Below are 24,909 nucleotides of genomic sequence, written 5' to 3' on the forward strand. Positions count from 1 at the left end.
AAGTGGCCAACGAAAAAGTGCTAGTGATCTTATCAAAAAGTTCAGAAACATGCAAGCAAATTGGTTAATTAGAAAGCTTATGTAAGTTAAAGCCAGTACAATCGAAGACAATCCACAGAGGATTTACACCCTTGTAAGGAAGCATTAAGTTTCAAAAAAAAAAAAAAAAAAAAAAAAAAGAAGACGACGGAGAGAAAAATCTTTGACTTCACTTAGAAGCAACACTAAAGAGGACTGTCCTCTAGCTAAGTCAGTGGAATGGAGTTTAGGACATCTGGTTTCAATTCTTGCTCTGCCAGGGTTCCTATCAGACTTTTATCTGTTCCTCAGTTGCCAATCTGTAAAAGGGGGATAACTACTACTTCCTTTCTCTCACTCTATCTTGTTTATTTAGATTGCAAGTTCTTCAGGGCAAAGACTATCCCATGTTTTGGAAAACACTCCTGCAGCAGGGCACATCAGAGGAACGGACTTACCTACCCTCTGTAGTTTCAGCTTCTATTTTGAAAGGAGTTTGTCTCCCACTGTTTTGGTTTTAGAGAAAGCCTTGAAAATGCTACCAGAGTGGAACTGATGCAGTAGCATCTGCCCAATTTTGCAGAGCCCAAAATAATAGTTTTTAGGTGTCAAGCGACCCATTAGTTTAATCTGAATTAGGTAGCACAGACACCAAGGATGGTACTTTAAATGCAAATGCTTAACCATTTTCACTCCTCAAAGCGTGCACAAAAGGAGAGCACATCTGTTATAAACGTCTATTCCAGCATTTTCCAAAATGGGGGACACAAAGCAGTGGGGGAAATATACAAAGTAAGGCTAGGTCGACACACAAACTTTCACTGGCAAATTATGTCCACCAGGAGTATGAAGTGATGTGACCCCAACGTAGCTGTGCTGGGCAAGAGCCCCTGTAAAGATGCTGTTATTTTCCTTATGTACATAAATCAAACAATTTGCAAAGCAAAAACTAGAGATGACAACACAACAAGACTATGTTTCAAAACAGAATACTCACTGCAGGAAAGATTTGGAAATATAGTTTCCTTGCATAAGCAAATAACTGTTTAATAACTAATATTGACATCAGAAGTGCTGAATTACTAATCTCTGTAGAGTAAAAAGAATTGTATGCTTCCAGTAATAACGATATTTGAAAGTGCACTTTGTATAAAGTCAGGTTAAGTCAAGGGTTAAACCTGTAACTTGCTTTCTATTGTACAGTGTTATGAATACTCCTTCCCTCAAAATCCTTTCCACCTAAAGTGTAGTTTCTCAAACATGGAGGGGGGAAAGGAGAGGTGAGAAGACCTCGGGTTAACTGGACAAGTGACTTGAGATTTGCAATTTAGAGATTGTCTACACTCAGTTTTTTCCAACAATTTAAAATCAAAAGAATAAACTCTCTGATCAGGGCAAACCCCTGGTGTGGACAGTTATACTGGCATCAGGGTGTTTAAATCAGCATAACTTGTTTTGATTGTTAGTCAAACCAATGCAAAAACCAAAAGCTACCCACACACATTTTTTGCACCGATGTAAGCATATTGGTTTAAAACTGGTAATTATTGGTCCCAAAAACTCTGCAGACAAATTCTGAATGTAAACCAGTCCCTGGGGCAGAGAGGGTTTGATTATTTAAAGATTGACATAAAATATCAAAGATAGCTCAATGTAGCAGTCCAGGTTTTATTCATCAGTCCTGGACAAAAAAAGCACGTAGGACTGTTCGATATATTTTGATGCAAAACTGGGATTTAAATTGAAAATTTTTGAAATTTCAAATGCCCTTCCAGGGTTCCAGTACAGTAACTCCTCACTTAACGCTGTAGTCGCATTTCTCTGAAACATGACTAAGCAAAACAATGTTAAGCGAATCCAATTTCCCCACAAGAATTAATGTAAATGGGGGGGAGTCGGGGAGGTGTTAGGTTCCAGGGAAAACAAATTTTGCCAGACAAGAGGCATTATATACATTTTAAACCATTTAATACAGGTATTAAACAGGCTGGCAGCCCACCTATCAGCTCCCATATCCCCCTTCCCCCGCAAGCTGATTGCCACGGGCAGGAGGCAGGGGAGGGAGGGGGGGACGCTGCGCGCCGCGTCCTCACTGCTCCCCCCAGCCTCCTGAATGCCTGATTGCCGCAGGCAGGAGGTGGAGGGGGAAGATGCTGATCTGCGGAGTCCACTGGTGGGCGGGAGCTTAGAGGGGCTGCCAGCCGTGGACAAAGCAGGCAGCCAAACGATGTTATAGGGGAGCATTGCACAACTTTAAACGAGCGTGTTCTGTAATGGAGCAGGGACGTAAGATCGAAACAATGTTAAGCAAGAGGACATTAAGTGGGGAGTTACTGTATTTAGAATCTTCAGGAATGGTTGAAGGGTTGTGGTGAAGAGACCGAAACTTTCATTAAAAAAAAAAAAAAAAAAGATAAGCTTCTCTTTTTGAGAGGCTTTCAAAATGCAAACCAATGCGGAGGGTTTATGTCATGACAATTTCTTTAAACAAAAAACAAAAACAAAAACAAAAAAGAAGAGTTCCTCAACCAGACACAGTTACTTGCCTGTCAAACCTCTCAGATCCTCAGCTGTTAGCCATACATATTAGGACAGGGGTTCTCAAACTGGGGGTCGTGAGGTTATTACGTGGGGGTTGCAAGTACATACACGAAACAGAGCAACTGCTATAAAATATTATTTAAATCTTGCGTTTTAGAAAATTACCTGCTTTTCTGTTGCAATGTAGTGTATTTACCTCAAAAAGTATTGTAAACATAAATGCAGCGATCATTGTTCCTAAACATTATATATATATTTGTATTATCACCACTTTAAGGAAATTGAACTCTGGGGATTATAGTATTGTGTGTGCAGATTTGTCATCTTGATACTAAAAAGACAGGATCGCGACAACATCAGAGGGCTTGATTGTCCAGCTGCTGAAGAGTTGCATTAAAATGCAGACCAATCAGAACACTGAGATCGGCAAAAAGAAGTGATTTATAATTTAACAGACACACACAGGCAGCGGCAGACTGAGGGAGGGGCGCCTTGTGGGTGCGATAACCACCCTAAAATTTTACTTAGGCCCCCCCACTCCGTAGCCACCCCTCCCACTGCAAAGTTCAAATGTTATGCAGAAGCAAGGGTGGCACGGTATGGCACTGCCACCCTTATTTCTGCAGTTTGCGGTGCTGCTGGCGGTGGCACTGTCTTCAGACCTGGGCATCAAGCCAGCAGCCACCGCTCTTCAGCCACCCAGCTCTGAAGGCAGCACCGCTGCAAGCAGCAGCGTAGAAGTAAGAGTAGCAATGGGGCACTAAGTCCGTTGTGGAAAAAAGTGATTTTAACAAATTTTATTCAGCCCCTCCCTCCAATATTAAACAGTATTTTAAAAAAAAAACTTTTCTGCTTAGAACAATTTAATAAAAGTGTTTTAGTCTTAATTTAAAAGCAGTGAGAAAAAGGCGAATTCATTTTCAACAACAGAGTTATAAATTTAGCATTTAAAATAGTGTTCATATAAAATGTGTATTTTTAATTTATAAGGGGGGAGGGAAATCTCATTCAGAAGCTTGCTGTCTGAAAGGGATCACCAAACACAAAAAGTTTGAGAGCCACTATGCTACGGGAAGGTGGCAATAGTCTCTTTGCCACCTCCCCTTCAAAGAGTAGTCAGCAGAAACCGCCAACATACATTAGATGGTTAATAAGTAACTGATATTGATATTTTCCAGAGCAATTCTTCCTCTCTTCCCCCTCCCCCAAAAAACTAAGTACCAAAACAGTTCAACTGGAAAAAAAAAAGTTTGATTTCGAAATGCTGCCATGGTGCCCATGGGAGTTGTTGTTAGGATGCCTTATGTGCCCCACCCTCTTCTACAGGCAGGGCCCTGGTCAGACTACATTTCCTAAGATGCGCCAAAGGTCTCTTCTGTTGGAGATAAGAAACAGAATATCATGGTAGACTTAATTCAGCCAGGGAATCTGACCTACAAAGAATGAGGCACTGTGGCAGCATAAACTCCAAGGTTCCCCCCCCCCCCCCCCCAACAGAAAGCAGACACTTTCCACAAAAAAACCACAACAACTCATTTAGTCAAGAACTCAGTTTTCCATCAAAAGTAATTTCAACATAAAAGTTTTGACCTGCCCCAATAACTATAGTATCCCAATGATTTGAATTAATAGCTACTTATTTACATCCTAACCCCACAAAAGTTTTATTACTTTGTTTTAATTTTAGTTAAACGTGGAAGTTGCAAGCTCTTCCACCTATACCACGTATACCTATACCTTTTAACCTCAGCAACTGCAAGAGAACAGAACGACATCCAAGGAAATTCAGAGACTACATTCACAGAAGGCGTAACTTCTACCACTTATGCCAGTGACTGAGTGACTCATGACTTTCATAAGGCCTCTAGCAAAACTGGCAGAGATTCCATCTTAATAACGGCTGTTTCAAACACTGTAGTCAGCGCTTGAAAAGCGGTCTTCATACGTTTCGCAGAGACCCTTAAAACCAGGTAAAACTTGAAATTAATGCTACAGTTGCAGAACATGCTCTAGTAACACAGAGGTCAAATTCATAATATATGAGCAAAAGGCATCCAATAAATTAGAGAAAAAGCATTTTCCCCCACAACATGTGCATAACTTATGGACTGTATGATAAAGAGTAAGAAGTGAAAAATATTAGTTCATGTGGAATGTGACTAACGCATGACACGCTCCCAAAATTCATTTGAACCTTAGTAACTTTGGCCCAAACCAGTGATCCACCTAGTCCAGTATTCTGTTCTACGGTAGCTAGTGATGAGAACTTTCAGAGGAAGACGCAGAACCCTTTCCCTCTCCATAGACTAGACGAGAGGTGAGCAAACTACAGGGCTACATCCAGCTCACAGGACCCTCCTGCCTGGTCCAGGGGACAAGTGCCTGGCCTGGGAGGCTAGTCCCCAGCCCCTTCCCTGCTGTTCCCCCTCCCCCGCAGCCTCAGCATGCCGTGCCGCCGGCACAAAGCTCTGGGCAGCCGGGCAGCACAGTTGCAGAGCTGCGGCCTGACCCAGTGCTCTGGGCGGCGCAGCTGTAGCGCCACCAGCCACCGGTGCTCCAGACAGCATGGTAAGGAGGCGGGGGGGGGGGGGGGGGGTTGGAGGGGTTGGCAGGGGGCAGGAGTCCCGAGGGAGCCATCAGGGAGCAAGAAGCCAGGGGTGGCGGATAGGAGGCAGGGGCGACGGGTCTGAGGGTAGTCAGGGAAAAAGGAGTGGTTGGATGGGGTAGGGGTTCCGGGGGGGGGGGGGGGCAGTCAGGAAGGAGGGAGGGGGTTGGACGCGGCGGGTGGCCCGGGGAACGAGAGCGGGTGGGGAGAAGCGGGAGGGTCGGATAGGGGGCGGGGCGGGGCTGGGTCACGCCTGGCTGTTTGGGGAGAGACAGCCTCCCCTAACCGGCCCTCCATACAATTTTGGAAACCCGATGCAGCCCTCAGGCCAGAAAGTTTGCCCGCCCCGGACTAGACTATCGTACAACAACCGGTTAACTGGGAAATATTCTTCCAGGACTGTAGGTACTAGATGGCCAATTCCTTTCCGACACCATGGAGCACCAATGTTTGATGCTGTAATTATGAAAAATCAGGAGTCAAAATGAATGACTGTTGAGCTCTAGAAGAATATCTGTAGTCCTAGCCGTTTGATAAAGTTTGACATCGGAGGAAGTCTATTCTAGTAATTTATAAACTACATGAAAGAATGCTTGATAGGTCTCTCAATAGCACTCTGTAGAATTTTTTTTTAGTATGAAATGGAGAAAAGCAAGTGTACACTTTGGTAGTCTTTGGACTTTCTGCCTGATGCCACCAAATGTGGGATTAAATGTTTTAAAGTATTATTAATAAATTTAATATGTAAACATGTGGCAGATGGAGAATGAAAGCCATCAGATGCATAAACGAGGATGCTTCACACAAACTTCTTTACGTGGATGGTTATATGCTTGCTCTAGTTCACGAGTAAGTGGGGTGGGGTTTTTTGCGAGGGGGACGGGATAGGGATAGAGACAAAAACAAAAAACAAAAATCACCATACTCCAAGGTAGTAATAGAGAGCACACAAAGTGATCTTAACACTTAGGACTAAAAAGTATGAGCACACTGACATTCCTTTCATGCCATATTTCAGCAATTAACAGAACAGAAGAGGGGGCTTGGAAGGAGTGAAGAAAAGGGGATATATAAAGAGGCCTAATAAAAATTCAAATACATTGTGCTTCTTAATGTGTTTGTTTCAGTCAGTGATAATGAATCTGGGTTATGCAGCAACAAGTTTACTACTCAATATAATGCCCCAGGAAAGCTGAAAGTGTTTAAATTGTAATAATATACTCAGTTCTCCCAGTGGGTATTTAATCTAGTCCTTTATGGTGCATAAATAATTATTACTTAGGCTATGTCTACACTGGCAGAGCTTCTTTGCTGAGAGTTTGGTTGCTGATAAAAAAAGCACTTAAAGAAAATCGCTCGTGTGTGTTCACATTGTCTTCCACTGGCAGCATAGTATGTTCACACTTGCGGCACTTGCATCAGCAATGAGAGCAGGGTAATGCGTGTAGTTATCCCACAGTGCAGTTCTCCCCACTTCTGCCGCTAGGTCTTGTTGGAAGGTGGAGGGAGATCGCGGGGCATCATGGGTCCGGGCTCAATACCCCATGATGGAATGCCTGGACGGAAAGCAGTGCAAGTGCTTCTATCTTCAGTTCATGGCATTTTTCAACGTCCCTTGTTTTCTGCTTGCCCCACCACATCTACCTGCAGGAATGGATCCCCGCACTGATTTCCACTGCTCTGCTAGTTAGCACTAGCACATAGCACAATAGTAGTGGAGTTATTCTTGAAGTTATGAAGGCAACAGCAGTCACAGTTGCCGGACACTGTGTCCGACATGGAAAGCAGCAACACGGGATTGCTTTTGGCATTCACAGAGGAGGTGAACACAATGGAACATGGCTTTTGGGCTCAGGAAACTAGCACAGAATGGTTGGATCGTACCATTATGCAGGTCTCGGATGATGAGCAGCAGCTGCAGAACTTTCGGATGTTGGAAGCCACCTTCCTGGAACCGTGTGCAGAGCTTGCCCCAGCCCTGCGGTGCAAGGACGCCCAAATGAGAGCTGCCCTGTTGGTAGAGAAGCGTGTGGCAACTGCAGTGTGGAAGCTGGCGACTCCAGACTGCTACCGGTCAGTCGCGAACCAATTTAGAGTAGAGAAGTCGACTGTCAGTGCTGTGTTAACGCAAGTGTGCAAGGCCATTAAATCGCACCTACCTTAATGAGGAAAATACTCCCATGGTAACAGCGCAGAGGTGGGTAAACTGTGGCCCACGGGACCGTCCTGCCCAGCCCCCGAGCTCTCCGCCAGGGAGGGTAGCCCCCAGCCCCTCCCCGGCTATTCCCCTTCCCCTACAGCCATGCCTCTGCGTGGGCAGCACTCTGGGCAGCAGGGCTGTGCACTCCTGCAGGGCAACATGGCAGCGTGTCTGTCTCCGGTTGGGCGGCACGGCTGCCAGACACGCTGCTCTGAGCGGCATGGTAAGGGGGCCAGTCCTGGGGGGCAGTCAGGGGACAGGGAGCGGTTGGATGGGGCAGAGGTTCTGGGGGTGGGGGGGGGGGAACAGGGGTGTTAGATGGGGCAGGGCTGTAGTCAGATGGGGGCGGGGACCAGGCTGTTTGGGGAGGCACAGCCTTCCCTACCCGGCCCTCCATACAATTTCGCACCCCAATGTGGCCCTTGGGCCAAAATGTTTGCCCACCCCTGTTATAGAGGCATGTTGCACACTGCATAATATTTGTGAAAGGAAGGGTGAAAAGTTTACTCAGGGGTGGACTGCCGAGGCAGAACACTTGGCTGTTGATTTTGAGCAGCCAGATACCCAAGCTATCAAAGGAGTGCAATGTGGGGCAATGAGAATCAGAGATGCCTTGAGGCAACACTTCGAAAATGAAAACCAGTAATGTTTGTTGCTATGCGTGGGACTGTAATGGCTAATTAAATTTGGTATACTACAAAGCAGTTGTGATTGTTAAGGCCTAGGATTCAATGTAAGGAATTGATAAAAAGTGCCTGTTGATTTGCAGGTGTCATCTGCTATTGTAACTTGCATGGAAATAAATAAAAAGTGCTTACAATTCAAAGAACTTTGCTTTTATTGCCAAATAAACCACACCACCACACGCACACACAGATTTTTGGTAGGGGAGAAGGTACTGGGGGCAGGAATGACTTTCAGAGCTAGCGTAAGTCCAGCTTTTGTTTGAAAAGCTGTCTGTGGGGGTGGAGTGTAGAGGAAAGCACGAAGTGCCAGAAAGCAGAATGGAATGTGCAGGGGGAGTTTGTGGAGCGCACGAGAAAGAGTTCTGAATGTGCTGAAGGGAAGAGCGCACACGCATCTGCTCAGTCTGGACTGTTACAAGAGACTGGAGCATGTCAGTTTCATGCTCCAAAACTTTTATAAGCCTCTCCGTAGCATCCCTATTGTACGCATCATTTTACTTTCTTTCCTGCTTGTCACTTTTCCTCCATTTCCTGCATTCAGTCTTTTCTGCCTCTGACTGAAGCAGCACCTCCCAGAATATATCTTCCTTGCTTCGTCTTGGGCATTTTATCTGGCGCAGATGCTCTGCTGCTGTTGGGAGGACTTCAAGGTCCTGTCTGGAGAGGCATAATTAACAACAAACAGAAGCACTATTGTCAACTACACACAGAGCATTGAAATACTACATTAAAATACACAGCTGGTAACATACTTAGTTTCTCTGTGACCCTAGGCAAGCACATGTGCAGGAGAACACCCCAAGTATGGCGAGTGAACCCAAGGGCAGGGGCATTCTTCATTGTTGAAAAGCAATATGAAAGGGTTGTGGGGTACTTATGGGGGGCAACACTCTAAATTTCCCCACCACTTTCCACAGGTGGGGTCACTAGGGAAGATATCTCACTCCTGAGGGGAAGCAAGGGTGCATCTGCTACATACTTGTGGCTTCTGCCCCAATCCCTATGCTGCTTGCCTGTGTGCAGCCTTTAGCCCTGCCCAAGTAATTGCAGAGTGGCACAGGAAAGCGTCTCTCAATGGGGGAAGGAACAAAGCAGCTCTGCCAAGTAATCTCTGGCAGAGGATTGCTGAGTACCTCCAGGACAGTTTCCTAGAGATCTCTCTGGAGTATTCTTGTGAAATCTTGGAGTGCATCAACTCCATGTTTCGTTGTACTGCCTCGCTGTGCAGGGAAGTGCCCGGCACACAGAAACACAGCCAGCCTTGTATATTTCTCTCTCCTCTCCTCTCCTTGTTCTGGCTCGCCAGAGAGCAACTGCTGAGACTGGCTAGACACCTCTAGAATAGAGAGCAGCTCCTGACTGGATGCACCACCAGGCAACTCTGCCATGGGCTTCACATCTTCTTCAGTCTCCACCTCGTCATTAATGGACTTCCTCCTCTGGGTTAGGTACACTTTCTACTAGCTTCAGACATGCCGAAGTATCCACAAGTGCTCTTGGCGGTGGAGGTGGGGTTGCCCTCTAGGATAGCATCCAACGCCTTATAAAAATGGCAAGTCTGGGGAACAGTACTGGAAAGAAAGTTTGCCTCCCTTGCCTTGTGGGATGCGTTCCTCAGCTTCTTCACCTTTGCTCTGCACTGCAGTGTGTCCCACTCAGATCCCTTTTCGCACAAGCTCCACACAAGCTGGCAATAGGTATCGAAATTCCTATGGCTAGAGCAAAGCTGGGACTAGACAGCCTCCTCTCCCCAAACACTTATCAGATCCAGAAGCTCCAGTGGTCCAAGAGTGAGATAGTTTGCTGCACGGAGAAGCCATAGCCACGTGGGAGGATGCGATGTGAGCTCTCCATGCCGAGCAAACAGAAAGGGGAATTTCAAAATTCCCGAGGCTTTAAAGGGGGAGTGGTGGAAGGCGGTTTATGTGGGGGCAGGGCAGCGGAGTTGAAAATGCTCACCAAAGTGGTCAGGATGGGCATTGTGGGACACCTTCTGGAGGCCAATAACAGCGCTAAAATTAAGCATGGTGTCTACACTGACACTACAGCGATAAAGCCTTGGCACAAAAAGCCTTGACTCTCATCGAGGTTTTGTTTTGTTTTTGTTTTTTTTTTTAACAGCGCTGCAATAGACTAGTTTCATCGCAAAAAGTGGCTTTGCAATGTGTACACCTCTGCTATTTCATCACCAAAAGCTGCCTTTTGGCAAAAAAGCTTGGCAGTGTAGACCAGCCCTTGGAATTAGGGGCTCATATACATTAATTACCACATAATAAAGTGAACTAGTCTAAAACAAAGATTAAGGAGCCAATCATGTTAAATATGGCATTACATTTCTTGCCAGATACAAGCGGGTGAGAGAACAAAACAAAATAACCAATCGTTGCAGCTGTTATTGGTGTGTGCTGTAGGCAGTCAAAATGTCTGCCACCAGTTACAATTGGAATGACAAACAGTAGGGCAACAATCCAAATTAATTTTCAATGGACTGTGCGTACATGCTACAACAACATTCATGCTTATTTTATTAGCTTTTAAACAATTCAATACTTGTTAGTCAAGACCAGCCTTCTCTTTTTTGTCTCAATATGCATTATATTATTTTCTGTCCAACACTACCTTTCCATCCAATGTACAAGCAAAGCTAACAACTTGAGTGAGTTAAATTTTTATAACAGGCCACTGAAAATGCACCCAACTGTTTCACGTCTAAGTCACAAGTTAGGATGGATTACTCATGGATTTGGCCTTCTAAAGAGCTGGACAAGGCCACCTTAAATCACTAGACATTGTTACAGGTCAGGCATTTCCTTTAAAAAAATTTTTTAAATGCATTTTTGATTGACAAAATTGAAAAGAATCATTGTTCAGCCACAAAGGTCAAAATTTAAGATAAAGTGCCAAAAGACAGATTTAAACATCTACTTGCCCTGATTTCCAGTAAACAGGTAGAACTGGGAAAGTTTTTTGGAATGGAGTGTTTAAAATTAGATATCTAAAATCTTAGACAGCCAACTTCTAATCAATTTTGTTAAAGAGCCCTGCAAAGCAACAGCATTGATATAAGAAACTGTCCAACAGTTTTCCTACGAAAGGATATTATTTCTTATTTCTGCTTTCAAGATGTACATAAAATGTGCTACTTTGTGCGGCAAATTAGGCCAATAAGGTAAGCTTTTCATTGGGATACTCCAATTTTCTCCAGAAAGCAGATAGATTCTGGACTATTTTATATCTCAAGAGGACAACAGAAAAAAAATGCTTATTTTAACAAATCAAGTATATTTTAATTGTTCCATTATTTTTTTTTTTTTGACTAAAACATTAAAGCACTATCCAAGAGATGCTCTGTAATCAACATTTATACTTCATCTAAGTTTACTTAACTTATACTAAAGATATCTACTCTTGTTGATACTTCACCGCTAAGGACAAGCTACTGTGTCTCTAAGGCAACCTGAAACTAATTTACCCAGTGAGGCCCTCTGGTTTTTGGAGCAGCTTTGTTTAAGTCAAAGCAGCATTTTGAAAAGGGAACAATACGGTCAGCACAGTGATCCCCATGTTACTTGTTTTGATATCAAATTCAAGCCGCCTATGTTGTCCCATTCAATTTTCAACATACTGAAGATTTTTGGACTGATAATACAAATGCAACACAGAAGCAATTAAAACAGACAGTGGGGTTTGATGGTTTTGGCACCTTAAAACGGAGTTTAGTATTATGGGTGAAACATTAGCTGTATATTTCTGCTATAAGAAAAGGAGTACTTGTGGCACCTTAGAGACTAAAATTTATTTGAGCATAAGCTTTCGTGAGCTACAGCTCACTTCATCGGATGCATTCAGTGGAAAACACTGTAGCTCAAATAAATTTGTTAGTCTCTAAGGTGCCACAAGTACTCCTTTTTCTTTTTGTGAATACAAACTAACACGGCTGCTACTCTGATTTCTGCTAGTTATCTTCATGTAGTAAAAGTGCAGTTATTTGCACCTCTTAGCCACTGTTGCAAACTTTTGAAGACACTGAAAGTGTGAACAGAATATAGACCAATGAAAAGCTTTCTTGGCAATCGTAATATTTTAAACTAAACTTTGATTCTAGAACATAATGCTATGAACAAGAGGGCAAATTTGCTATCTGTAGCAAATTTCACGATCAGAGTTTTACACTGTGATCAGAACATTCAGAGCCCCAGCTACACCCCCAAACCAACACAAAGCTACAATATTTTATAACGTATTCAAGCCCTGACTTGAAGATTTGTGAAACTGCAACACGATTCTGATTTAAATGTTTGATTTTAAACAGTTACGAGCCAAACAGTTTCATAATTAGACTAATAACTTCAGATTTTGTTCAAGTCGATCTAGAAATGATTGCTAGTCAAACTCTTCAGAAAGTGCTATGTATCACCACAAAAAAAAGCAGCTTTTTAAAAAAGAAGATTTTCCTACTTTCATTCTTAAAGCTGAACCAGATTGTCAAAGAACATGTTTATATTTTGTTATAAAGGATGGTCATTTTAGGGCTGTCAATCAGCTAACTCATGCGATTAACAAAAAATTAATCACGATTAATCAGTTTTAATCGCACTGTTAAACAATAATAGAATACCAACTGAAATGTGTTGTAAATATGTTTGGATGTTTCTCTACATCAAATATATTGATTTCAATTACAACTCAGAATACAAAGTGTATAATGCTCACTTTATATTTATTACAAATATTTGCACTGTAAAAGTGATAAACAGAAGAAATAGTATTTTTCAATTAACTTAATAGAAGTATCACAGAATCATAGAATATCAGGGTTGGACCTCAGGAGGCCATCTAGTCCAACCCCCTGCTCAAAGCAGGACCAATCCCCAATTTTTGCCTCAGATTCCTAAAGGGCCCCCTCAAGGATTGAACTCACGACCGTGGGTTGAGCAGGCCAATGCTCAAACCACTGAGCTATCCTTCCCGCCCCCCCATTCCCCCACCATACTGTAGTGCAATCTCTTTTTGGTGAAAGTGCAACTTATAAATGTAATTTTTTTTAAAAAAAACACAACTGCACTCAAAAAGTAAAACTTTAGCGCCTACAAGCTTCATGCTTACCTACATGCTTCCATGCTGATGATCTTGTTTAAAAAAAAAAGTGTTAATTAAATTTGTGGATTGAACTCCTTGGGGGAGAATTGTGTGTCCCCTGCTCCCTTTTACCCACATTCTGCCATATATTTCATAGCAATTATAGCAGTCTCGGATGATGACCCAGCACATGTCGTTCATTTTAAGGACACTTTCACTGCAGGTTTAACAAAATGCAAAGAAGGTACCAATGTGAGATTTCTAAAGATAGCTACAGCACTCATCCCAAGGTTTAAGAATCTGAGGTACCTTCCAAAATCTCAGAGGGATAAGATGTGGAACATGCTGTCAGAAGTCTTAAAAGAGCAACATTACAATGCAGAAACTACAGAACCTGAACCACCAAAAAAGAAAATCAGCCTTCTGTTGGTGGCATCTGACTCAGATGATGAAACCGGACATGTGTCAGTCCGCACTGCTTTGGATCGTTATCAAGCAGAACCTGTCATCAGCATGGAAGCATGTCTTCTCAAATGGTGCCCGAAGCATGAAGGGGCACATGAATGTTTAGCATATCTGGCACATAAATACCTTGCAACACCAGCTACAAAAGTGTCAGGTGAATGCCTGTTCTCACTTTCAGGTGTCATTGTAAATAAGAAGCAGGGAGCATTATCTCCTGTAAATGTAAACAAACTTGTTTGTCTCAGCTAGTGGCTGAACAAGGAGGACTGAGTGGACCTGTAGGCTCTGAAGTTTTACGCTGTTTTGTTTTTGAGTGCAGTTATGTAACAAAAAACCCCTACATTTGTAAACTGCACTTTCACAATAAAGAGATTACAGTACTTGTATGAGGTGAACTGAAAAATCCTATTTCTTTTGTTTATCCTTTTTACAGTGCAAATGTTTGTAATAAATATAAAGTAAGCACTGTACACTTCGCATTCTGTGCTGTAATTGAAATCAATACATTTGAAAAATGCAGAAAAACCATCCAAAAATATAACAAACTTCAATTGATATTCTATTACTGTTTAACAGTGAGATTAATCACAGGGTTTTTTTAATTTTTTGATAGCCCTAATCATTTTTAGTGACTTGCCTTGTCAACAGTCTCTAATCCAGTGGTCTCCAACCTTTTTATGCACAAGATCACTTTTTGAATTTAAGTGCAACACAGGATCTACCCTGCCCCTTCCCCAAAGCCCCGCCCTGCTCACTCCAACACCCTCTCTCCACCCTCACCCACTTTCACTGGGCTGGGGCAGGGAGTTCGGGTTCGGGAGGAGGTGTGGGCTCTGTGTTTGGGCCAAGGGGTTCAGAATGCAGAAGGGGGCTGGTTCCAGGATGAGTCTGGGGCAGGAGAACGGGGTGCGGAAGGGGGCTCCAGGCTGAGCTTGGGGCAGGGAGGTGGGGTGCGGGCTTCCGCCAGGTGGCACTTACCTCGGGTGGCTCCCGGTCGGCAGCGCAGCAAGGCTAAGGCAGGCTCAGGCCCCTGACCCACGCCACTCCTGGAAGGGGCCAATGCACCCCTGTGGCCCCTGGGCGGGGGGGGGGGCGGGTACTGGCTCTGCGTGCTGCCCCTCTGCAGGCACTGCCTCTGGAGCTCCCATTGGCCACAGTTCACCGTTCTCAGTCAATGGGAGCTGCGGGGGGAGTGACTGCAGCAAGGAGCAGCGCAAAGACCCCTGCCCCTCCGCAGGGGCCTACTGGCTGCTTTCGGGAGCAGCATGGGGCCAGGGCAGGCAGGGAGCCTGCCTTAGCGGCAGCCCCACTACATCACCAGCCGGAGATCACGATCAACCTGGGAGAGTCTTCAGGATCAGCCAGACGATTGCGTTCGACCAGTTGGTGACCACTGCTCTAATCCATAATGCTGTAATACTTCCACTGTGGGCTCCAATAAGTTCTCTGCCCCCTTTCCTTCTGTTACCCTTCCTCCCCTCAAGGGCTTCAGGAACTGATTTTACGGACTTTTTGCCATGTGCACTATAGATATAAGAGCGTGCAACAGATTTATTCTGTTTAAGATTCTTTGTCTTCAGACACTGGTGATGCCTTCAGTCTCCATGGATGGAGCTTACAGGGCAGGAAAATAAGAGTGCATACTGCATCTCTCAGGAACACACAGCAGAAGGTAATAGGAGTTGCAGCATAACGGACTGACATACTTCAAGCACCTGACTAGACTTTCTCCAAGCCAATGGAGGGGAAATGGACACCTAAAAAGAAGGGTAAAGGTTCCAGCTGTATGACCCCAGGTCTCTCCTGGTTAGTGAATAGTGCATTAATTGATCAAAATCACAATGTTTTCCCATGGTAACTGAAAGAAATTCTCTTTTTTAAAATGTCCATTCAGAAGATTGAATTCTTCAGTCTACTTTTGGGCTGCAACACTCGTATGTTCTCTAGAGAAATTCTTAAAATCAAATATTGGAACAAATTAAGTCATTCACCAAACATTAGGTATTCTACAATAAATAAGCACTTACTTCATTCCCATGTTTCTGCAGAAATTCTATTTCCTGTTGCGTGAATGTGGTCATGGAGATAGATTTAACCCTGTGGGGTGGATTTAAACCTCGCCTAAAGAAGAAGAACAAACGTTTGTCAGTATTCTGAAAAATCAAAATGTAATACCACTTCTATATTTCCAATAAGCTAAAAAACAATTTAAATTAAAGTATGGTTTAAAGAGCTGGGCTTGGGAAGATATGCAGTGAAACTACAGCCAACCAACCTAGTGAACCCTGAATGGTACTGTATATCGAATATACTACACACAAACTACATTAAAAGAATTTTGAGCCTGCAAAGTCAATCCCCATATTTGCTTGTGCAACCTTAATTTTGCCTCTGTTAATTATGATAGGTTTTTGTTACATAACTTTTTTTCCTACAGTCCAAGTGTCCCTCCCTCAGCGACTCATCTAATCTTCTTCCCTCCCCCACACCTCAGCTTCTTCTCCCAGTCCTTGCCCAGCCAGTCCCAGTTCTCCCTGCTCCTTTCCCAATCTTGCTTTTTGTCAGATCTTTGACCTCTCCCCAACCCTACCACTAGTCCTCAGTCCCAGTCATTTTGCCTAGTCAATTTCAGCTTCCATCTCCACCTGCCAGTCTCCCTGCCCACCCTGTCTTTGCTCCGATTTAGTCCATCCTCCATCCCCATGTCTGCCTTATTCCCTCTGCATTCAAATCCAGGCAGCTTCTTCCTTCACACTGCCTGTGCACCAGTGGGGGAAAATATGAGACCACAAGAGAGGCACCTTACTTTCAGTTCCAGTGCCCAGACCAAGATCCAGCACAGCTCCAATGGAAAGTCTCATTGAGCTCCAAAGTAGAACATGCTCAGTGCCAAGAGAATCTGAGAATTTAGCTGCTAAAATGAACCTAGATGGAGCATGCGTAAATCACAATTTTTCAAAGGCTTATAATTTGGCCAAATTTTCATGAAAACAGCCAACAACACATTCCTAACAAAGGCTACACCCCTGCTCCCACCCCCATCCCACCAAATGTAAAGTCCTTGCACCAAAGCATGGGTGCACTAGAGCTGCTGAAAGATATCACCACCAGAAATTTTAACATAAAATTACACTTTCCCCTCCAAAATGGCTGAAATTTCAAAAAAAGATCAGCCTTAGACAGTCACCTGACATAGAAAATTCCAGCCCAAAGTTAAAACGCTGCCATAGTTACAAAAAATTGAAAACAGGATCTTAATGGGAAGCGTCGGGCAATCTTAGTAACAGACATGCTACAAACCCTGCCGGTAATATTATAAAGATAATGTTTAAAAACATTTATGGTTTTGCAAATAGGCAACAATCATTTTAACTGGAGCCTTCTAATGTAATGTATGCACTGGATATGCAAGGGGGTTAAAATGCCTTTTGCTTTAGCTACACTGCACTCTTGCATCCGATGCAATAATTTATACTAATACAGAGACCAATCTAAAAAAAATGATGTTGGACAACAGTAGTTCAGTGTGAAGCTCTGGATGAGGTTTTGGTTTGTAGCAACAAGGTTTTGTCAACATTAATCTAGTGTTTTTGATGTTGGAGTTCCAGCTGCAAAGGACACCAGCCCACTGAGGAAGTGATTCAGAAGTAAGGAGCATAATACAAGCTTCTAAGTACTCCTTGAGAGGCTACTCCTAGGAGCTTGTGGCCCCTTTTGTTCAACTTTATTAACTATGCAACAATCTTGAAGGACCTGACTCAAGATATGAGGTGTCAATCCAGCTTGAGGGATAAATTCTGTTTTGCTTGAAGGAGCCATTAGATTTATTTATTTATTTGCAGGTGGAGAGGTTTTGGGTAGAATGGAAGTTACTCAAGGGTTTTGGTTTTTTATATTATATATTTGTGCTTGTAGTAATTCCCGTTTTGGGGATAGATGGAAAAAATTAAACAGAACATTTAACACATTAGCCAAGATGTAGATATTTCATTATTATTAGTTTGGTATAAAAAGGGAGTGACTGATATATTTCTACTAATATAGGTTAGATAATAAAGTTTGTTGTTATTTGTTTTTGGTATTTAACATTGGTGTTCACAAAGCCTGACTCAGGCTCCCTTTAAACATGTTTTTTACAAAAGCAAGTGACCCCAGTTAAGTATTAGACTGTAAACTCAATAATAGTTCCCCTTAAAGAAAAATATTATTTCCTTTTGACCACACTGGAAAAGATCATTGATAAAAAGCAAACAATTCAGCGGATGATAAATCAGAAGTTCCGAAGGATTTTTTTTTCCTGTTAGTCCTCTCTCCTGTAAGGATGAGATTACGTTAGCAATTTGGGGTTGAGATGCCTAACTACGGATTTGGGACGCACCCACATTTCAAAACACCTGCTGGTCTTATTTTGCTGCAAAACATCAACCTGAATCTTACCAAGAGAAGTAAACAATTTACAGTTTAATTCCATACCCAATTACATCAAACTCAAAATATTTCTAGTGTTAAGGGAGTTTCTCCACTCTGAGAACTAATCCTAATTGTGATGAAGTGAAATATTCACAGCTCCCTGGAATGATCATTGCATCCCACATTTTGGCTGCACAGGCCCCAAAGTAAGTTCAGATGGTATTAGGGATTAGAGGATCAATTTAACCATATGTGTTGCCATAAAGTGAATAGCTTCACCAATATACTAAACCAGTGGTTCTCAAACTGTGGGTCATGGCTCAGGTTACAGGCCCCCTGCCTGGGGCTGAAGCCCTTGGGCTTTGGTTTTGAGCCCCACACACACCCTGGGGCAGTGGGGCTTGGGCGGGCTCAGGTCCCTCCTCCTGGGGTTGTGTAGTATTTTTTTTTGTCAGAAGGGGTTGCGGTGCAATGAAGTTTGAGAACCCCTGTACTAAACCACATGGGTGGCGAGTTTTATGGGCCCGTGGTGCCTGGGCATCAGGAATATTCCTGCCCCGGAGCCCAGCTCCAACAAAGTTTGAGGCCCGGTCTCTCCCTCAGCCCCACCTTACACTCCTGGGCACTCCCAACTGAGCAACTTAAAATGGCGCAGGGCCCCACCCACCACCAGCAGCGTAGTGGAGCTGAGTGGCTTCCTGCCTGCTCACTCCAAATGGCTGCCAGCCCCTCCCAGTGGCTCTTGGGTGGGGTGGGTCTGTGTCTACATGCGTTGCTCCCGCCCCAAGCGCCCCATAGGAAGCTGCAGGGGCAGCGCCTGGGGGGTAGCAGCATGCGGAGGCCCCCTGGCCTGCCCTGCCTAGGAGCCCCAGGTAAGCACTGCACCCCTCACCCCCTCCCAGAGCCTGCACCCAGACCCCCAGCCCAGAGCCTGCACCCAGACTCGATCCCAGAGCCTGCATCCCTCACCCCCTCTTGCACTCCCACCCCAAAGCCTGCACCCAGCACCCAAACTCCATCCCAGAGCCTGTACCCCAGATCCCCTTCCCCACCCAAACTCCCTCCCAGAGCCAACCTCTCACACCTTCTGCACCCAAACTCCCTCCCAGAACCTGCACCCTGCACCCCTCCTGCACCAGACCAGGGCCTGCACCCCAGACCTCCTCCCCCCCCACCCAAACTCCCTCCCAGAGCCTTAGGCAGGTGGGGGGCAGAGTTTGGGAGGGCGGGCTCAGGGTACCACCAAAATTTCTACAAACCTGCAGCCCCTGCTAAATCATTCTCATGTGCTTCATCAAGTATGATATACCCAGTTGTTTCAAGAAAGTGACCTGGCAGTCTTTACAAAACAGTTGAAGTTATCAGAAAACATGTTATGCTTTAAAGAAGAGAAAGTAGGGATGCAGGACACTTTATACACTACAACAGCCCCCAGTTCCAGCCCTCTAGTTTCACAAAAAGAAACTCTCACTTTACTTCCTCATTGGAAATAATTCAAGCTGGTATCTGGGAAAGAAGAAGGGATAAATATTGCTCTATTTGCTGAGACGACCAATCTGAGGGAATGCAAGTGTACACTCAAGCCATTCCAAATGTTTGAGGTCCAGCTGACATGGGCAAGAATGAATCTTGGGCTTGCATGGTTGGACACACATTACAACAGGGAAAAAAAAAAGGGAAATATGTTCAAGTGTACACATTTATCTATAGACCTACAGAGAGCGAGACACTTCAGCTCTATTCACATGCAAATACCATATTAACACAGCAAACTCATCTACTTCTGTGATTAGACTAGCATTTCTGCCCTTCATTTTGGTTACCATTGCTACAAGAATCTCCTGCAGTCCATAAAACCCAAGACTGGTCCAAAGATAACATTTGGCTAATTATTGACCAGTTGTCAAAAAACTGACAAATATTTTAAGCACAAATTAGAACAGTCACAAAAAAAAAAAAAAAAGAGTAAGACTTGGTGGTCTCCAGTAGCCCTAGCCTTAGGTATTTTTGCTTAATTACAAAAACAAATTACTGAACTGAGTTATTTTAACTAGAACAATGAAAAACAATGAAATGAAGTTCTAGAAAATTAAATAATTAATTTTACAGGTTAGCATTTAAATGTGAATGGACTTCAAGACTGAACAGTTACAAAAGAAAAATTAAACACACAGCAATTATGCAAGAAACAGTCATTTTTAAATGCACTTATGCTAGGTAGGTAGCCAACTCTACAAGCATCTTGCTTTTTGTTGTTATTTTTCTTTATCAGCTTCAACTGCTACATTTACATCTTTGTCGTCAAATTCATCAGCGTCCCCTTCTTCCTCTTCGTCTTGTGATTACTGAGTCATCTTTTCAGATGCCATTTTCTTCTGTAATCTTAAATTGTGATTCACAGTCACCAGCTTCCCAGCAATGAAGGTCTTCAGTCTATTCCTGGTTTTTGAATGGACGATTCCCCAAACTGACCAATTTCATTCTACACATGCAGCAGTACGTGGACATGTTAAAAAATTTCTGCCACCATAGCGAGAGTGCAAGGAGGACACCCCTTTCCATCACAATGAAGGAGCAAGGTGTTTTGATTTAACTGCTGGGACTGCACTCCACATTGCTTTGCAACTGAACGGGCCACTTCTTGCTTTATAGATTTTCTACCTCCCTCAGCACTGTTTGTTCATTCATTTGGATATCCTTTGAACATTTCAAACAGCCATTAAGAGGTCACAAGCTGAACAACATTAGTCTTCAGAAATGGCTTGCCCTAGAAGCATGGATCAAAAAGGTAGGCAGTATTATGTGCAGGAACGACCACCTGATTTTTCAATGATATTTTGTCTATAATCTTTTTCTCTTCAGATTTTGTAAGTGGACTGTTCTTTTCACAGTCCACTACACAAATACGTTTCTTAATATTCAGGAACCTGTTTTTGGCTTCATACAATGTAGAACTACTATTTTCCATATTCTGAATGGACTGAGCTACAGTTTAGGCAAAGAGATGAAGGGGGATATGACCCCACCACTTCTTCAACCGAGGGCTGACTGAAGAGTCTTCTTGCATATCTGAAATTCTTTGAGGCATTTAACAGCAGATAGCCTTGTTGTGTTAGATGGGTTACTCAAGATGGGTAAAACTGAATGTTGTACTAAATTAAACAAGTACCATTTTTCAGTGTGTTTCTGAAAAATTTCACACTGCTCTTCACTTGTGTCATGTCACAGAGAGCGGTCAGATCTTCAACATCACCAATGAGAAGCCACGTTGTAAGGACAGCACATCCGTCATAGGGTTTGGATACTCATTTATCAACAAAGCCCAAGCAGCTTTCATATTAGCCACATTGTCAGTTAACGGAAATAACCTTCTGGGAATCAATTCATTGATTATATTTTTCAACTGGTCACCAATTTATTGGGCTATGTGCTAATCCTCAATTGTGCATCAGAATAAGTAAAGCACTAGTTGTGAAGTTCTCATGAAGTTGATGGTACCCTCATTGTGAATATTGCTACATCCATCAGACACCAGAGACAGCTTGTGCAATATGAACGTCAATCCTCTCTCTTTCACATAATCTCCTTTGGCATTCGGAAGAGTTCCTGTAAGCCATTTCCTACTCAGTACTTTATCAATTGGATGTAATTTACAACAATTTCTAGCTTAAAAGATTTTCAACTATACGAAATGGTGTATTGCTGACATAAATACCTCTGGCAAATATATGGTCAAGTTGGTTCTTCTGGTCAAAGGATATTCTCGCCGAAAAAACTTGTTAATTCCAACTTGAAGATCAGAAGACTTCCCAGGAGTAAGTTTTCAATGCTGAAACTTATTAGAAGATGAAGAAATAGAACTAGCACCACTTTCATTGTCACTCATATTACTGCCTTCAGCAAACGACTCCATGCTTTGTGATGATGCTGCCAAAGACGAAGCAGAAGGAGAATGCAGAGAAGGAAGAATTTTGCTGCAAAACAGTTTTCCCTTTCTTGCCATTTGACTGCAATAAATCTTTGCCAGTAGACAGACACATCACTGAACACATCACAAGAATTCATGTTTCTCCATTCTATCTACATGTCACATACACAGAACAGAACTTGCACTCAGCTTTAACAGTTTTTCCATGTTCATGTTTAGTAAACAAATTTTCCATATAAATTTTTTTTTGGCTTTCCCCAAATCTACATAATTTATTAGGTCTCTGTTATTAATGTTTCACTACTTCTGGCATGCTCTTGTTCTCTGAATTTCAATCATCCAATAGCCATTCACTTCTATTTCTAGTTGCTGCAGTTCCAGAAGATTCCATCCATCAAAATATTTTTTGATATGCTGCCTGTCTGCCAGCCCCCAGGACCAAACAAACAGTTAACAGACTGGCTTACCAACCCTCCTTAGTCATATTTCACCATCAATACCCAGTCTCAGCCCTTGTCACAAAAAAAATAAAATAAAATAAAAAATAAGAACCTATGCATGCATGCCAAATAAATGTAAGTATTGAGGCACATGTCGCAGCACCTTATTTTCCAAGCTTTCCCACTTTTTACATCACTCCCTTGTTTTTCACAAAGGTCTTCTCCTACAACCCTGCTGTCCTTTAATTGTGATCACATCTGTTTCTGCACAGAAGCACCAGCATGGTCCTAATTAAAGAAGGAAGATTACTCACTGGGAGTTTAGTTAATGCTAATGTACGAGACTGAGAGAATGAAATAGATTCTTTCCAAATTTTTTGTCACTATAGCAGTGTTGGTCATGTGTAAAAAGTAATCTACACCATCAGAAGCAGCATATATGACAAATTATACATAGGGTCAGACCTCAGAGTAAACAGTTCCATTTTTATATAGTGATAACTAAAGATTCCATGGTACTTTAAATAGCACTATTGTACCTAGTACTCCCTTCAGTAAGGCTATGCCTATACTACAGCGTTTCCGGTGAAGACTCTTTAAGCCAACAGGAGAGAGCTCTCCCATCAGCTTAATAACTCCTGCCTCCGCAAGAGAAGCTCTCCCCGACATAGCGCTCTCCACATCGGCGCTTAGGTCGCTATAATTTACATCACTCAGGGTGTGTATTATTCATACCTCTGAGAGATGTAAGTTATATTGAAGTAATATGCAGTGTAGACATAGCCTAAGATAGTTTTTGGAGACCAGAATCTATAAATAAACTATTGATAGGATATGACTATTAAATATTCCACATCAATGTATAAAACTTAGTTTGGAAAAGTCTGATAGACATCTCACATAAAAAGTGTTAAATAAAAGCATGCTCTATATTAAACATGGAATTATACAAAATGTGTTAAATGGATGATTTAAACAAATATGAAAAGTTTTAAATTGAAAATGTATCTTACAATAAAGTTAATAAAAAAGCATGTTAAATACAAAGCAGCATTTAACACTCAGTACTTGCATTAACCTCATTTATAAATGCATCCAGTTACCAGGAGATTTCAATGCTGTTTCCACCTGATCATAATATTTTTGCATATTTTTAGAACCTCTCTCCTCCATCTGAGCTAATAATTTTTTAAAGGAGCACTCCCAATCACAACACAATTGAAAGGAAATTCTATACACAGAACTGCAGCTAAACAAATCTGTTGCAAATGCTGATGACAGTAGTCCATAGTTTACTCCCAAGGGAATTTCGCATAAAAAAATAAATTCTGCACACAATATTTTAAAATTCTGCAAATTTTATTTATCAATAAATGAATGTGGAGGCTCCAGTACGGCAATGGGGAGCACAGGCCACTGGCTGCATGGAGGTGGGACTGCAGCTCCCCCAGGACAGGGACTTGGCCATTGTGCTGTGTCAGGGTTTGGTGCAGCCTAAGGACCGGCCCTGCCGCTCCATGCCAGGTGCACTAGGTGTGGGCAGGCAGGCTCAATCCAGTAGAATTTAAGTGTGGAGGGGCTGGGGGGGGGGGGAGGGGGGGGGATGTGGAGGAAATCCAGGCATGGGGTAAGAGGGTCCTGTGTGGGGCAATCTTGGCATGGAGTGGCTCAGTGCGGGATATGGATACATAGGGTCTTATGGGGGGTGTTCTGGATGCAGAAGCAATGGGACTCTGCAGGGAAGTCCAGGTGAAGGTGGTTTGGGCTCAGTGGGAGGGGAGGGGGTCTGGGCATGAGGAGCTTAGCAGGGGTGTCCAGGTGCAGCTGGTTGGGATTCAGTGGGGGGGAGGGTCTGGGTGCAGGGGGCTCATCAGGATGGGGGTTGAGTGGGCCTGCTTAACGGGGGAGCCCCAGCTGCAGCAGAGGGGAAACGCCACATGCCAGGCTCCCACTCCCCCGATCCAGATTTCCCTGTCCCCTTCTCTTCTGCATCCCCTCCCCTTCTCTCCCCAAATTGTTCCCTGTCCCATCCTCCTCCCCTCACTCCCACATCCCTCCTCCTTCCTTCCCCAACTGCCTCTCCCTCCTCCACCCCCTTTACCCCATCTCTCCCACCACGGGTACTCACTGTTGTACACACAGAGAGGGAACACAACTGGCACTAGGAACCAGGAAGCGGCATCCTGCTGCAGAGCCCAGTGGCAAGCTCCAACAGCTGGGCAGTTCTGTGCTGGCAGGAATGGGGGGTGCCTCACTGGCATGTGACACCGTGTGCCCCCCATCTCTCCTCTGTTTGGGGGGTATTGCCCCCGACCCTGCACACGGCTTCCCTTTGCTTCCATGTCACTTTCTTCAGGAAGCAAAGAAATCTGCTGGAGGTGGGGACGGATGACATTTTCTGTGTGCGCACAGAATTCCCCTAGGAGTAATAATTAGAAACCCTTACCACAAGATGAATGGGTTATAATATGTAATGTTGTATAATAATGTTTGGGTTTTTTTTTTTTTGTTTTGTTTTGTTTTTAAAAGGTCATCTT

At 43.4% G+C, this 24,909-nt stretch overlaps 1 protein-coding gene across 15 annotated transcripts in view; it reads right to left on the reverse strand.

Annotated features, from left to right (window-relative positions):
- The window catches only part of AGFG1 (ArfGAP with FG repeats 1), a 68,417-nt gene that overhangs the window by 34,828 nt on the left and 8,680 nt on the right, over nt 1–24,909 (reverse strand). For all 15 annotated transcript variants that reach the window (XM_074963883.1, XM_074963887.1, XM_074963882.1 and 12 more), the window contains exon 2: nt 15,622–15,715. In XM_074963883.1, coding sequence (XP_074819984.1) covers nt 15,622–15,715 — 94 coding nt within the window. The remainder of the gene's footprint in view (nt 1–15,621; nt 15,716–24,909) is intronic.

The sequence above is a fragment of the Natator depressus genome, chromosome 9, assembly GCF_965152275.1.
Source record: "Natator depressus isolate rNatDep1 chromosome 9, rNatDep2.hap1, whole genome shotgun sequence".
NCBI classification, from domain to species: Eukaryota; Metazoa; Chordata; order Testudines; family Cheloniidae; genus Natator; species Natator depressus.